At 41.7% G+C, this 17,410-nt stretch overlaps 1 protein-coding gene across 1 annotated transcript in view; it reads left to right on the top strand.

Moving 5' to 3' along the window:
• Positions 1–17,410, top strand: part of LOC141094183 (uncharacterized) — a 184,260-nt gene that overhangs the window by 45,725 nt on the left and 121,125 nt on the right. The window contains 2 exon segments of the mRNA XM_073579942.1: positions 5,639–5,729; positions 13,652–13,812. Coding sequence (XP_073436043.1) covers positions 5,639–5,729; positions 13,652–13,812 — 252 coding nt within the window.

Genomic DNA, 17,410 nt, shown 5'->3' with positions numbered 1-17,410 from the left:
GCACTATTGAAAAATATTTTTTATAATTGAAGTGCTGAGATCCAGTTCTTGCCGGTTTGGTAATCCGGATATGTTTGCCATCTACTGCTCCAATACAGTTGGGAAAATCACAAAATTCTTGGAATTTTGCAGCTTTGGCCTTCCATATTTCCGTGGTGGGTATTGGTAAAAATTCACCACGAAGAACGTCCCACAAAGCCCGGCAGGTGTCTGCAACAATCCCAGAAAGTGTTGAAATTCCTATCCGGTACTGAAAATGGAGCGATGTTAATGTCTCTCCAGTAGCCAGAAATCTAATAAAAAGCAAAATAAAAAAATAAGTACGTTGCCAAACAATAATAACTATCAGAGGCATTTAGTTTGAAATTTTACGTACCGTAGTGTCACCAAAAGACGCTCCTCAGCAGGAATCGTTCTCCGGAGCTGGGTATCCTGCCTGGTGATGGCTCCTTCAACGCGTCGAAGCAAATAATAAAAACTGTCTTGACACATCCTCGTGTAGTCGTAATATTTGTCTGGATTGTTATTTAGCTCGGTGAATAAAGAGTGGTAAGTTCCAAAGCTCTCCCTGACTTCCACAATAGGGTGTCGCCAAAATCGCCTACGCCGGCTTCTCCGTCTTTTTCTCTCCCGTTCTTCGTCACAAGCTACAACAAAAGTAAAAAAACAAGCCAAGATCCAAATCAAGATTGCGGTACAATCTTGACGCAGGAGACAGGAGCAAAATGGGAGGATTTCTTCTCTGCAATGGTAGATTTACAGTAATCTCATGAGACCCGCCCACTTGTGTCCCATTGGTTGTGTTTTTTATCATTGAATTTCACATCTGTCCTTTTTTTTTTTTTTTCCTTTGATCGCATGCGCATAAAAACGCAAACGCATGCAAAAAAACGCATACGAACGCGTGTAAACACTGCGCTTTTAAGCGCATGCGTCGGAAAAAAGAAGCGTTGTCATGCGTTTTTCACACGTTTTTCGGTGCGCATGAAACGCAGCGCACAAAAACGCTAATGTGAAACCACCCTAATTTCAACTCCTGCTCAGCAAAGGCAGTTCTAAATTTGGAAGCTTGGCGGTGGCAATTGCGGTGCTGCTCACAGACTTCCTTGAAGCTGATGAGCTGCCATGTGAGCGTGTTGCATCATCTTCAGATCCTCTATCTGACATAGTGTCTGTATGCTGCTTGACTGCTCTCTGATAGAAGCCAGTGACTGTGCTTCAACCCAGTTTATAGTAGTCGTTTTACTGTTCTGGCACCCTCAACTTTGTGCTTAAGAAAAGTGAGTTGACAGACAGCTAAACTCTTTCCTACCAATGCACTGAGATAGACGCAGGGGGTCCTTTACAACTTTTATTGATGGGATCAGTGTAAAACTATAAGAAAAATGAAAGTACTCAGTACAAGGCATACAACATATCTAAATACATAGCATTATGTATGGTACAGGACATTCAGAGTGTAATTGCTCAACATGGCGGTAGTATAAATATCTGTAATATCAAAAGACTACTTTGATATAAAACATATGGAACAGAGTAGCTATATAATGCAATGTGGTGAGCTCTAACAAGGGGAAAATAACTCACCGAATGTGCTATGTGGAGGTAAGTCTTGTACATCGAGAGACTGAAATTCTAGCCCATTCTTCCTTGGCAAACAGCTCGAGCTCAGTGAGGTTTGATGGAGATCGTTTGTGAACAACAGTTTTCAGCTCTTTCCACAGATTCTCGATTGGATTCAGGTCTGGACTTTGACTTGGCCATTCTAACACCTGGATACGTTTATTTGTGAACCATTCCATTGTAGAGTTTGCTTTATGTTTGGGATCATTGTCTTGTTGGAAGACAAATCTCCGTCCCAGTCTCAGGTCTTTTTCAGACTCCAACAGGTTTTCTTCAAGAATGGTCCTGTATTTGGCTCCATCCATCTTCCCATCAACTTCAACCATCTTCCCTGTCCCTGCTGAAGAAAAGCAGGCCCAAACCATGATGCTACCACCACCATGTTTGACAGTGGGAATGATGTGTTCAGGGTGATGAGCTGTGTTGCCTTTATGCCAAACATACAGTTGTGGCCAAAAGTATTGACACCCCTGCAGTTTTGTCAGATAATACTCAGTTTCTTCCTGAAAATGATTGCAAACACAAATTCTTTGGTATTATTATCTTCATTTAATTTGTCTTAAATGAAAAAAACACAAAAGAGAATGAAGCAAAAAGCAAAACATTGATCATTTCACACAAAACTCCAAAAATGGGCCAGACAAAAGTATTGGCACCCTCAGCCTAATACTTGGTTGCACAACCTTTAGCCAAAATAACTGCGACAAACCGCTTCAGGCAACCATCAGTGAGTTTCTTACAATGCTCTGCTGGAATTTTAGACCATTCTTTGGCAAACTGCACCAGGTCCCTGATATTAGAAGGGTGCCTTCTCCAAACTGCCATTTTTAGATCTCTCCACAGGTGTTCTACGGGATTCAGGTCTGGACTCATTGCTGGCCACCTTAGAAGTCTCCAGTGCTTTCTCTCAAACCATTTTCTAGTGCTTTTTGAAGTGTGTTTTGGGTCATTGTCCTGCTGGAAGACCCATGACCTCTGAGGGAGACCCAGCTTTCTCACACTGGGCCCTACATTATGCTGCAAAATTTGTTGGTAGTCTTCAGACTTCATCATGCCATGCACACGGTCAAGCAGTCCAGTGCCAGAGGCAGCAAAGCAACCCCAAAACATCAGGGAACCTCCGCCATGTTTGACTGTAGGGACTGTGCTTTTTTTTCTTTGAATGCCTCTTTTTTTCTCCTGTAAACTCTATGTTGATGCCTTTGCCCAAAAAGCTCTACTTTTGTCTCATCTGACCAGAGAACATTCTTCCAAAACGTTTTAGGCTTTTTCAGGTAAATTTTGGCAAACTCCAGCCTGGCTTTTTTATGTCTCAGGGTAAGAAGTGGGGTCTTCCTGGGTCTCCTACCATACAGTCCCTTTTCATTCAGATGCCAACGGATAGTACGGGTTGACACTGTTGTACCCTCGGACTGCAGGGCAGCTTGAACTTGTTTGGATGTTAGTCGAGGCTTTTATCCAACATCTGCACAATCTTGCGTTGAAATCGCTTGTCAATTTTTCTTTTCCGTCCACATCTAGGGAGGTTAGCCACAGTGCCATGGGCTTTAAACTTCTTGATGACACTGCGCACTAGGGTGACCGGATCTCATATGGGGGTAAAAAAATGTTGGAATCTTGTCCGTCTGGACCCCAAAAAACGATTCCCCTTTCCAGATATTGAGAGAGCCAAAATTTGAGCTCGATCAAACGACGTTAACCCGTGCCGCCCGTTGCTCAAAGTTTGAAAAAATCCAAATTGACGTTTTTTAAGATTTAGGTATTTTGCATAGTCTGTTAGACTATAAAGAATGTGACAACAACATTGCAGAAATAGCCCTGACCAAATTTTCGAACCATTTGTGGTATTTGAATGCAGAGTTGGTGGGATTATCGTTTTTTGATCCCACCATTACAGACAATGAAAAGTTGTTAATGGCTAATAAATTGCTCAGTAGCACAGATGAACCATCAGAGCACGCTAACCTACATGAGTTGATAATTTTACATAGTTATCTAATCTATTCTAGAGCTTTTGTTAAAGTAGTTTTTGAAACGTCAGAATATAATGCTCGGCATTTGCTTACAACTTGCAGGACATATTGCTTTTGTTCTTCATCTTTTGTCAGAAGGTCGTTAAAGTCGGTTACTTCCTACCTCTTTTAATTTTTCTTTCCTAACTTTTGGCTTTACAACCCTAGCATGCTCTGATGGTTCATCTGTGCTACTGAGCAATTTATTAGCCATTAACAACTTTTCATTGTCTGTAATGGTGGGATCAAAAAACGATAATCCCACCAACTCTGCATTCAAATACCACAAATGGTTCGAAAATTTGGTCAGGGCTATTTCTGCAATGTTGTTGTCACATTCTTTATAGTCTAACAGACTATGCAAAATACCTAAATCTTAAAAAACCTCAATTTGGATTTTTTCAAACTTTGAGCAACGAGCGGCACGGGTTAACGTCGTTTGATCGAGCTCAAATTTTGGCTATCTCAATATCTGGAAAGGGGAATCGTTTTGTGGGGTCCAGACGGACAAAATTCCGACATCGAATTTTTGTGGTCACCCTACTGCGCACGGTAGACACAGGAACATTCTGGTCTTTGGAGATGGACTTGTAGCCTTGAGATTGCTCATGCTTCCTCACAATTTGGTTTCTCAAGTCCTCAGACAGTTCTTTGGTCTTTCTTTTCTCCATGCTCAATGTGGTACACACAAGGACAGAGGTTGTCAACTTTAATCCATGTCAACTGGCTGCAAGTGTGATTTAGTTATTGCCAACACCTGTTAGGTGCCACAGGTAAGTTACAGGTGCTGTTAATTACACAAATTAGAGAAGCATCACATGATGTTTCGAACAGTGCCAATACTTTTATCCACCCTCTTTTTTATGTTTGGTGTGGAATTATATCCAATTTGGCTTTAGGACAATTCTTTTTGTGTTTTTTCATTTAAGACAAATTAAATGAAGATAATAATACCAAAGAATTTGTGTTTGCAATCATTTTCAGGAAGAAACTGAGTATTATCTGACAAAATTGCAGGGGTGTCAATACTTTTAGCCACAACTGTATTGTTTGGCATTGTTGCCAAAAAGTTCGATTTTGGTTTCATCTGACCAGAGTACCTTCTTCTACATGTTTGGTGTGTCTCCCAGGTGGCTTGTTGCAAACTTTAAACAACACATTTTATGGATATCTTTGAGAAATGGCTTTCTTCTTGCCACTCTTCCATAAAGGCCAGATTTGTGCAGTGTATGACTGATTGTTGTCCTATGGACAGAGTGTCCCACCTCAGCTGTAGATCTCTGTAGTTCATCGAACGTGATCATGGGCCTCTTGGCTGCATCTCTGATCAGTCTTCTCCTTGTTTGAGATGAAATTTTAGAGGGACGGCTGGGTCTTGGTAGATTTGCAGTGGTATGATACTCCGTCCATTTCAATATGTTCGCTTGCACAGTGTTCCTTGGGATGTTTAAAGTTTTGGAAATCATTTTGTATCCAAATCCGGCATAAAACTTCTCCACAACAGTATCACGGACCTGCCTGTTGTGTTCCTTGGTCTTCATGGTGCTCTCTGTGATTTAACAGAACCCTGAGACTATCACAGAGCAGGTGCATTTATACGGAGACCTGATTACACACAGGTGGATTATATTTATCATCATTAGTCATTTAGGACAACATTGGATCTTTCAGAGATCCACAAAGAACTTCTGGAGTGAGTTTGCTGCACTGAAAGTAAAGGGGCTGAATAATATTGCACGCCCCACTTTTCAGTTTTTGAATTTCCACAAAAATTCAAAATAACCAATAAATTTCGTTCAACTTCACAATTGTGTTCCACTTGTTGATTCTTCACCAAAAATTTACGTTTGGTATCTTTATGTTTGAAGCATGATATGTGGGAAAAGGTTGAAAAGTTCCAGGGGGCCGAATACTTTCGCAAGGCACTGTACATATGCCTTAACAATCTGATCATAGATGTGACTTCTCCAAAAAGTCTGTGACTTTTACAATATTTGTTTCAGGGTGAAGATCTGACCCATATTAATACTACAGAGACATATGTGAGAGGTGATGAGCGGTGTAAAGACGAGATTCCTACATATGACTACCCAGGTGAGTAGTAACCACTGAATGCAGAGAAGTTAGAGATTCTTCTCAGTCACCGGCTGTGGCTGCTTTATCGCTGGTGTAGTCCGGACGTATCACAATCGTGTGATCACCAGTTTTCCACTAGACCGCAACATTCTCCTCCACCAAAAACTGTTCAAATGACTTTGGTCATTGAAAGCCCTTTTCTATAGAACTTACAACCTGGAAGATCCACCTACTTGAAATAGAAAATGCTGTTTCTTACTTCTCCAGATCTGTAAGTTACAGGGCCAAATGACCACGTACGTAGAATGTGCTGACAAGTTAGAAAGTGACATGAAGAAAAATGTTATGATGGGTCTCTAAGAGAAATCGGAGGGTAATGATGCTGTTGGCTTCCTAGAATCCTGATATCTTATTGGGTGAATCTACCTTCTCTCCCTTCATAGAATCGTAGAGTTGGAAGGGACCTCCTGGGCCATCTGGTCCAACCCCCTGCTCAAAGCAGGATTCGCTAAATCATCCCAGTCAGATGTCTGTCCAGCCTCTGTTTGAAGACTTCCATTGAAGGAGAACTCACCACTTCTCGTGGCAGCCTGTTCCACTCATTGATCACTCTAACTGTCAAAAAGTTTTTTCTAATATCTAATCTGTGTCTCCTCCCATTCAGTTTCATCCCATTGCTTCTAGTCTTTCCTTGTGCAAATGAGAATAAAGTTGATCCTTCTACAATGTGACAGCCCTTTAGATATTTGTAGACAGCTATTAAGTCTCCTCTCAGTCTTCTCTTTTGCAAACTAAACATTCCCAAATCCTGCAACCTTTCCTCATAAGACAGGGTTTGCAGACCGGTCACCATTCTGGTCGCTCTTTTCTGAACTTGCTCCAGTTTGTTGATGTCTTTTTTAAAATGTGGTGCCCAAAACTGGACACAATATTCCAGATGAGGTCTGACCAAAGAGGAGTAGAGGGAAATAATGACTTCACGTGATCTAGACTGTATGCTTCTGTTAATACATCCTAGAATTGCATTTGCCTTTTTTGCTGCTGCATCACACTGTTGACTCATATTCAGTCTGTGATCTATTAGTATACCCAAGTCTTTTTCACATGTGCTGTCACTTAGCCCTATTCCTCCCATTCTATATATGCTTTTTCCATTTTTATTGCCCAGATGTAGTACTTTGCATTTCTCCCTGTTAAAAACCATTCTGTTTGTTGCTGCCCACTTCTCCAGTTTATTTAAATCTTTTTGAATCCTCTCTCTCTCTCTTCTCTAGTATTAGCTATCCCTCCTAGCTTTGTGTCATCAGCAAATTTAATCAGTTTACCCTCAATTCCTTCATCTAAATCGTTGATAAAGATGTTGAACAATACAGGGCCCAGGACAGAGCCCTGTGGTACCCCACTTGAGACATTCTTCCAACTGGATGTGCAGCCATTTACGACCACTCTTTGGGTCTGATCACTAAGCCAGTTATGAATCCACCTAACAGTTGCCTTGTCCATTCCATACTTAATCATTTTTTCAATAAGGATTGTATGAGAGACTTTGTCAAATGCTTTGCTGAAGTCAAGATATACTATATCTACAGCATTTCCTTGATCCACCCAATCAGTGATACCGTCATAGAAGGAAATTAAGTTAGTCTGACATGACTTATTAGTTACAAACCCATGCTGACTCTGTTTAATCACTTCATTCTTATCCAGGTATTGACATACATGTTGTTTAATAATTTGTTCAAAGATCTTTCCTGGTATAGAAGTCAGACTCACCGGCCTATAGTTACCTGGGTCCACCTTCTTCCCCTTTTTGAAGATAGGAACAACATTTGCTCTTCTCCAGTCTTCTGGCACTTCTCCTGTTCTCCAAGAATTTTCAAAGATTATAGAGAGGGGTTCAAAAATTTCTTCTGCTATCTCCTTCAGTACTCTGGGGTGTAATTCATCTGGACCTGGAGACTTGAATTCATTTAGGCTAGCTAAGTGTTTCCTCACTATCTTTCTGTTTATAGATATCCTGGATTCTTCTATTCCCTTAATAGGACAGTGAATAACAGTTGATGTTACATTTCCTTTCTGAGAGAAAACAGATGCAAAATAGGAATTTAAAAGTTCAGCCTTCTCAACATCCTGTCTTACCATTTCATCATTTTTATCCTGTAAAAATCCTATAGCATCTTTGACTTTTCTTTTACTTTTGACATATCCCCAAAATCCTTTATTATTGCTTTTGACATCTCTTGCAAGCCTCAATTCATTTTCAGCTTTAGCTAATCTGATTTGTGCCCTGCAAGTTCTGCAGACAGCATTATATTCTTCTTTAGATATGCCTCCCTCTTTCCATTTTATAAACATTTTTTTCTTCCTTTTTAGCATGTGCTTAAGTTCTGTGTTCATCCATCCTGGTTTCCTTAACTGCTTCCTATTCTTCCCTCTTTTCGGAATTGTTAACAACTGTGCTTTGAGAATTTCATTTTTCAAGATTTCCCATCCTTCCTGGACATTTTTGTCTTTAAGGATATCCAGCCATTGGATTCCTCCAATTCTCTTTCTGAATCCCTTAAAATCTGCCTTTCTGAAATCTAACCTTGACGTCTGAGTCTTCACAGGTCTTCCGCCTCTAGTTATCCAAAATTCTAAAATAGCATGGTCGCTACCTCCTAGGGTCCCAGCCACTTTTACCTCCTCAACCATTTCCTCCCTGTTTATAAGGATTAGATCCAAGGTAGCAGTTCCCCTTGTTTTCTCCCTTACCTTTTGGAAGATAAAGTTAAAGTTGTCAGCAAGTTCTGTGCTGCTGAATGTTCTCATATGGTCCCTACAAGACCAGGTCCAGTCTTTCTGACCAAACTTCACTTTTATGTTCGACAACATTTCCCGTTATCCTGACTTTTCAATTTCTTTTAAAACTGACTATTTTCAAACAGGATTGTGATAAACTACATAAAACACATTATACCTTTGCCAGGTGTAGTGCAGCGGGGTTGGTGCAGTGCAACAAATAGGCAGGGACCACATAAAAGTTCAACGCAAATGTCTTTTAATGTCCAAAACTTACAAAATGAACAGCACACTGTATACTCTGGATTGCAGCCGGGCATCACAACAGTCTGTATCCAAGACCGGTTGCTGAGGGCGACTGCACCACCGTGTCACACTCAGGGGTTCCTAGCCTTTTGGCTTCACTTGGCTCCATGTTGCGTCACAGGCTGAATCTTGCAGAGCCACCTGCTCTGCAGTTTGCAAACCAAGACTGACACACCCAACCCTTTGCTGCAGAGTTTTAAATAGATTCTGTGGCCAAGGGCCAGTTGTAAGACCCGGACTGGAGGGAGCGAACCTTTCCACAACCATCCTGCAGTTGGCTCCAAAAATAAAAGCCCATGCCGGGTTTTCTTAAATTTGCCTTGGATAAATCGCTTGTCCAAGACCACACTTACTTTTATTTTGCATTCCAACCACAGCTATATCTGTGACTGCAATGCACTCCAGCAGCCATATACTTCTTTGTGCATCCTGTATGACATATGGCGACCTTCATATATAATACCTGTCAGTGCCTCACACATGATATATCTCTAAGCTGTGTGTAGCTGATGGCTGTAATGTACATTTATTCATGCCTGCAGGAGATGTGTTGGCATGGCTCCAGCCCTGACTTCATGGAATCGGGCAACATCATAAATTGCATTATGTTTTGAGCCTAAGGAATTGATATTACTGCACAATCTCTTCTGATATGGGGAGCAATGAATAATTTCAGAACTTAGTAGCTCCAATGGTCCACCATAAATAAGTGCAACTCTGGTTTAGTGATGGAGCTCTCCCCCAAGCATATGTTGTTGTTGGGGATATAACTTTTTTTTTTTATTCTGTCTTTTTTTAGACGTTCATTTTGTATGGTAGTTCGATGGTGGTGGGATCGGCCTGCCTCACTTATAACATAACATAGTTTTGAAGGCTGAAGGAAGACCTTATGTCCATCTAGTTCAGCCTATTTTTAGTGCAGCTGTTCTGCATTGTTGATCCTGGGGAAGGCAAAAAAAAACCCACAGAGTAGAAGCCAATTTTCTCCATAGAGAAAAAAATTCCTTCCCCTAAGCTGGGTCAACCATCTACCTATAATATTCTGTTATTCGTAACCTTCTATACTGTTACTCACAAGAAAAGCATCCATTCCTTTCTTACATTCATTCAGTGAGTTGGCCATCACCACTTCCTCAGGAAGAGAATTCCAGAGCCTCACTGCTCTTACCGTGAAGAACCCTCTTCTATGCTGGTGCAGAAATTGTCTTTCCTCCAAACGAAGAGAATGCCCCCTTGTTCTTGTCACAGTTCTTGGTACAAACAGTTCATTGGAGAGATCTCTGTATTGCCCTCTGATATACTTGTACATATATATTAGGTCTCCCCTAAGTCTTCTCTTTTCTAGAGTAAATAGACCTAATTTTGATAACCTTTCTGGGTATTGTAGTGAACCAACTCCATTTATCATTTTAGTAGCCTGCCTTTGAACCCTTTCAAGTTCAGTAATGTCTTTCTTGAGCACCGGCGTCCAAAATTGCACACAATACTCCAAGTGTGGTCTGACGAGTGATTTGTACAGAGGGAGAATTATGTTTTCATCTCGTGTCCCCAGACCTCTTCTAATGCATGTCATGACCCTATTTGCTTTGGTGGCAGCTGCCTGACACTGGGCACTCCAATTTAGCTTCTTATTGACTAAGATGCCTAAGTCTTTTTCCATGTCTGATTTCCCCAGCAGTTTCCCATTTAGTAAGTAATTGTAGCATCTGTTTCTCCCTCCCATGTGCATAACCTTACACTTATCTGTGTTAAACCTCATTTGCCATTTTTCAGTCCAATTCTCCAATTTACTCAAATCTGTCTGTAGTTGCAAACTGTCCTCCTTTGTGTTAACTACCTTACATAGTTTTGTATCATCTGCAAATACTGATATTATGTGAGTCTGCAACTACCTTGTATCCTTTAACCCCTTCATGACCGGAGCGGTTTTCGATTTTTCGTTTTTCGCTCCCCTCCTTCCCAGAGCCATAACTTTTTTTTTTTTTTTTTTTCTGTCAATATGGCCATGTGAGGAATTCTTTTTTTGAGGGACGAGTTGTACTTTTGAACGACATCATTGGGTTTAGCATTGTCGTGTACTCGAAAATGGAAAAAAAAATTCCAAGTGTTGTGAAATTGCAAAAAAAAAAAAAGTGCAATCCCACACTCGTTTTTTGCTTGGCTTTTTTGCTAGGTTCAATAAATGCAAAAACTGACCTGCCATTATGATTCTCCAGGTCATTACGAGTTCATAGACTCCTAACATGTCTAGGTTCTTTTTTTATCTAAGTCGTGAAAAAAAATTCCAAAGTTTGCTTAAAAAAAAAAAATTGCGCAATTTTCGGAGACTCGTAGCGTCTTCATTTTTCGTGATCTGGGGTCGGGTGAGGTCTTATTTTTTGCGGGCCGAGGTGAAGTTTTTAATGATATCACTTGTGCAAATACGTTCTCTTGATCGCCCGTTATTGCATTTTAATGCAATGTCGCGGCGACCAAAAAAACGTAATTCTGGCGTTTTGAATTTTTTCTCACCAAGCCGTTTAGCGATCGGGTTAATGCTTTTTTTTATTGATCAGTTGATTCTGAACGTGGTGATACCTAATATGTGTGTGTGTGATTTTTTTATTTTGTTAATTTTATTTTGATTGGGGCGAAAGGGGGGTGATTTGAACTTTTAGGTTTCTATAATTTTTTTTTTTTTATTTAAACATTTTTTTACTTTTGGCAAGCTTCAATAGTCTCCATAGGAGGTTTGAAGCATGCACAACCCAATCTGCTCTGCTACATATGGGCGATGAGCAGATCGCCCACATGTAGCAGATTTGCTGCAGTACTTTGAGCGCCGGCCAAAGCACAACTTCTGGTTGTCTAGGCAACGCGTCGCCGACCACCGATCACGTGACGGGGGTTGGCAATGAGCTCACTTTCGGCCTGGAGGCCGGAAGCTCTAGTTAAATGCCCGCTGTCAGCTGGGGTGGTGGGGGAAAATGATTAGGGTGGTGGGGGAAAAGGCAATGATGGAGGTGGTGATATGGACAATGATGGGGGTAGAGAGGGGCTGCATTATACTTTGAGGGGGCTACATTATATTCTGTGGGGGACTGCATTATTCTCAGGAGACTACATTATATTCTGGGGGCTAGATCATACTATATGAGGGGGCTACATTATTCTCTCAGGGGACTACATTATATTCTGGGGGCTACATATTACTATGTGAGGGGACTACAGTATACTCTATGGGGGGCTGCATTATATTCTGTGGTGGGGCTGCATTATTCTCTCAGGGGACTACATTATATTCTGGGGGGCTACATATTATATGAGGGGGGCAGCATTATGCCCTATTGGGGGGGCTGCATTCTCTCAGGGGACTACATTATATTCTTGGGGCTACATCATATTATATGAGGGGGCAGCATTATGCCCTATTAGCGGGCTACAGTATACTCTATGGGGGGGCTGCATTATATTCTGAGGTGAGGCTGCATTATTCTCAGGGGACTACATTATATTCTGGGGGCTGCATCATATTATATGAGGGGGCAGCATTATGCCCTATTAGGGGGCTACAGTATACTCTATGGGGGGGTTGCATTATATTCTGTGGTGGTGCTGCATTATACTATGTGAGGGGCTGCATTATACCCTATGAGGGTGCTACATTATATTCTATGGTGGGGACTACGTTATACCATATGAGGGGGGCTGCATTATATTTTATGAGGGAGGCTACATTATATTCTATGAGGTGGCTACCCCTCTATGATTCTACGCCAACCCCTGCCACATAATTAAGACGTGTACTACCTTATATTAGCGTGTTTTACCACACAATTGGTGGTTTTGTATTTATTTCTATGTAGCTACATAGTGGGCCCCAAGAATGATTTTCTCTGGTGGGCCCAAGGTGCTCCAGTCCGACGCTGAACCCATACTGCCAGATGGGATGGTACTACTGGTCTTGGCCACTCTATTCTTAGTGGCTGGACAGAGCCAGCACCACCCAAAGCTTCTGGATTGGACGTCTCTTTTACCAGCAACGACAAATAAGGCGCTGCCTGGTGATGGAAGCAAACATCTCGGGAGCAGATTCCAGTGGAGATGGGACACACCATGTGCAGATACCCTAATATAACAAAATTACAGAAAACTAAAGCAGTAGAAATCCCCATAAAGTGACTCCATTTTTTAAATTAAATCCCTCAGTGAATTATTCTATGGGAGTAGTGGCTATTTTGACTCCACAGCCACTTTACGGAAGTTAGCTCGCACTGGATGTTGCAACGTGAAGATAGCACATTTGCCATTTTATTATCCAACACATAGTGCCCAGTGTGTGCTCCAGGAAAAAACACACATCGTAAATTAAGTGGGTTCGTCTAACTATAGTAATGCCAAATATATGGATGCTAAATGTGGTTTGGGCACACTACAAGGCTCAGAAGTGAGTGGAAATTTGAATTTTTGGAGAGGGGATATTGCTGGATTGGTTTATGGAAGCAATGTTGCTTTTCAAGAGCTTTAAAGCCACTAATAATGTGGAAACCTTTGTATTTCCACTGACAGATGATGGACCTTACTGGGGTCTTGTATTTTGTGAGACGAGTAGAAGTTTTATTGGTATCGTTTTCACCTACATAACACTGTTTGATGACTTTTTATTCCATGTTACGGAGGCAAAATGAACAAACCATTGAACATCACGATCCACTGGTTTATGCTATGAGGCTTTCGATTAGACTGAACTGTCATTGTGTTGGTGAATAATTCAATACTTTTACATAAGCCGTTCGTAAAAATTACAAGTTAAGTAGAAATGTTCAAAAACATAAAATTTGAGGATATAAATTAATAACTGGTCTTATTTTTAGCAGATTACTGTACCAGGAGATCAGAGGGACAGCTGACATCTTCAATTTTTAAATCAGATGATCTTGAGGTTCCACAGGATACAATTGAAGTGATTGCTATTACTCCATATATACCGTCATCCCTTCACAGCAAAGATCTGTCATCTGATCCTTTGAAACAGGTCCTGTCTTCTGGTTCATTGCCAACTACTAAGGAAAATCAAAGTAACAAAATAAGCATTAAAAAACAAATTGATTCTAAAGGAAAGAAGTCATCTTCACATTCAGAATATGGAAATAGTTTTCTCAAAAAGACTTTTCTTAAACATGGTAAAATTCACACAGCAGAGAATATATTTTCATGTTCAGAATGTGGGAAATGTTTTAACCAGAAATCAAATTTTGTTAAGCACAAAATAACTCACACAGGGGAAAGACCTTTTTCCTGTTCAGAATGTGGGAAATGTTTTAGCTATAAATCAGTTTTGGTTAATCACCATAGAACTCATTCAGGAGAGAAGCCTTTTTGCTGTTCAGAATGTGGGAAATGTTTTAACCGGAAAGAAAATCTTGATAGCCACCAGAGTACTCACACAGGGGAGAAACCTTTTTCATGCTCAGAATGTGGGAAATGCTATAAACAGAAAGTGCATCTTGATAGCCACCAGGGAACTCACACAGGAGAGAAGCCTTTTTCATGCTCAGAATGTGAAAAATGTTTTGTGAGGAAATCATCTCTTCTTAGTCACCAAAGAACTCATACAGGGGAGAAGCCTTTTTCATGTTCGGAATGTGGGAAATGTTTCAACCAGAAATCAGATTGTGTTAAGCACCAGAAAACTCACACAGGGGAGAAGTCTTTTTCCTGTTCAGAATGTGAGAAATGTTTTAAACAAAAATCATATTTGGTTAAGCACTAGAGAACTCACACAGGGGAGAAGCCTTTTTCCTGTTCAGAATGTGGGAAATGTTTTACACAGAAATCAAATCTTAATAAACATCAGGGAAGTCACACAGGGGAGAAGCCTTTTTCCTGTTCAGAATGTGGGAAATGTTTTACACAGAAATTAAATCTTAATAAACATCAGGGAAGTCACACAGGTGAGAAGGCTTTTTGATGTTGAGAATGTGGGAAATATTTTAACTGAATATTGTATTTTCTAAAAAGGGTTGACCACTACTAGGACAACCCCTTGTCATTCCTCATGTTTGGCAACATTAAAATAAAAACACTCATTGTACGAGAGTGACCAGTACTAAATATGTTGAACAGCCATGTCGGACTGAGCTACCATCGTGGAAAAACTTTCGCCAACTAACTTTGCAGCTAATGAGATGCCTTTATGGGAGCTATAGCCAAAATAGAGACATAAAATGACATCAGAGCCAGATAAATGTCAACATGTGTTTATTATCTCCACCTGGTAGAAAACACTTGTAATTGCATATCTTCAGATGGCCTATTTTTATTCATGTGATTGTAATAGACATGTGACTGTAATAGACATGTGACTGTATACACCCCTCACTGTGTTCCTTGCTGCCCTTTTTCTTAGAGTTTTATATTTATATCATGTATGGATATTATTTCATTATGTATGGTCGTCTTGAGGAAGGAGTCGGTGGACTCTGAAACGCATAGACAAACCTTTATCCTTACCACTGGTTTGTGGTGACTCTGTGCTGAATTTCCCCTCTTACTCATCTGTATTTGCCAATTTGTTTTTTCTGTCCCTTATTAGATTGGCCTCTCTTTGCTCTGTCTGAGAATATTTCAGAGTGCTGATATAGTGGGAGAAGTCTAGTGACTTCAGGGTTAATTTTGTTATCAGAAGTGTTGGACGTTATTTTGTAGGGTTTTTGGCAGATTGTTGACAGTGTCTTTCCTTTCCTGTCCTTTCTAGTTAGTTTGGGCCCCATCGTTTTTTTTTACTCATTAAAGTAATGAATATGCACACCTCTCCACTCCCACAGGCGTTGAAGGAATATTCATTACCTTAATGAGTGGTGTTAAGTGATTGCTCAGCACAGGAAGAGCTGCTGGCGCCGGGACCAAAGGAGATGCTGCAAAGGCACGCTGGAACCAACAAGATGTTGCGAGGGCACGCTGGAGGAGGGAGAGTAGGATGTTTTCTTTTTTGGAATAGGAAGCATGCATACCAGGAAGGGAGTGGGTGAGCCATACATACAACGATGGGATGGTGGAGCCATGCATACAATAACGGGACCGGGGGAGTCATGCATACAACGATGGGACATTGGGAGCCACACATACCAGGACAGGATGGGGGAAGCCATGCATACCAGAGCAGCAATTGGGGGGAGCCATGCATAGCAGGACAGGGATGAGGGGACAATGGATACCCGGCTTATACTCGAATATATTCCCTCCACGTCTATGGGAGTGGAGAGGCATGCATATTCATTACCTTAATGAGCGGTGCCACATGATTGCTCAGCACAGGATCAGCTGCCGGTGCCGCGACCAAGGTAGATTCTGCAAGGGCACGCTGGAGCCATGCATACAATGACAGGACCGGGAAGAGCCATGCATACAATAATGGGACAGGGGAGCCATGCATACGACAGGACCGTGGGAGCTATGCAAACAATGATGGGGGAAGCCATGCATACCAGGACAGGATGGGGGGAGCCATGCATAGCAGGAAAGGGATGAGGGAACAATGCATACCCGGTTTATACTTGAGTCATTAAGCTTACACAATTTTCCCGTGGCAAAATTAGGTGCCTCGGCTTATACTCGGGTCGGCTTATACTCGAATAATACGGTAAGTCAATGGGAAACTCGAGCATTTTTGCCATGGCCCCCTGGGAAACTAAAAATTGCAGAAATCGATGGAAAACGTGCTCAAATGACATGGGAACAGCATGAGGCAGACCTCTGGAAGCATTTCTGACTCCCACTGCTGTGAACAATGTTGCATTTTTGAAATTTAGCGGAGGATATGTGTGTGTGTGTATCTGCAGCTGTCTGCGTTCGGGTGTCTGTGTGTGTGTACGGGTGTCTGTGGGTGTGTGCGGTTGTCTGCGGCTGTGTGCGTTAATGCTACTGCTGGTACTGTCACAGCGCTGCGGGATCATGCTGCGGTAAAAAAGCAGGCTTGGTCTAATGAGACTACTGCTCCCACTGGCTATGTATTGTGTCACTGATAGCAGTGACAGCAGGTGTCGCTGATGGGAGAGTAGTATCATCTGCCGGCACCTGTGCTCACTGTTTAAAAATTACATACATATTGATACATAATACATACATATTCACATAAAAATGAAAAATTACACTCCCCGCACACCAAATCCCCGATGCCCTCATCTCCTAGAAATAACGTAAAATAATAAACCAACGTATACTCCCTGTCCGCTGTAGTCCAAGGTAATCCAGATTGTCCCACGGTGATCTCAGATGTAGAATAGTCACATCGGAAGATGTGGCCACTCTACTTGGGCTCAGGCAAAAAACTGCGGGGGCGATAATCTCCTGTCAGTGTATCAGCTGATCGGCTCCGGTGCTCTCCATATGGCACCGCTATGTGGGAAAGTTCTCACACAGAGGTACTGCAGTAAGTGAGGGCACAAACTCTGGTGAACTCTGAATCACTGCGGGAGATACTAGCTCCTGTCAGTGTATCACCGTGTTAGCGTGGGTGGTCAGGAGCGGGAGCTCCGAGAGTGGACCCTCTGGACCGTGGCACCGAGGGACCCCGGGCGAGCTGCCAGGTGGAACCGACCCCTATACAGGGACCGTTAGGAGCAGGCCCAGGG

This window comes from Dendrobates tinctorius, unplaced genomic scaffold (assembly GCF_039654945.1).
Source record: "Dendrobates tinctorius isolate UK_male_01 unplaced genomic scaffold, ASM3965494v1 ptg000063l, whole genome shotgun sequence".
NCBI lineage: Eukaryota > Metazoa > Chordata > Amphibia > Anura > Dendrobatidae > Dendrobates > Dendrobates tinctorius.
The sequence above is the reverse complement of the archived record's forward strand: the minus strand, read 5'-3'. Positions and strand labels throughout refer to the sequence as shown.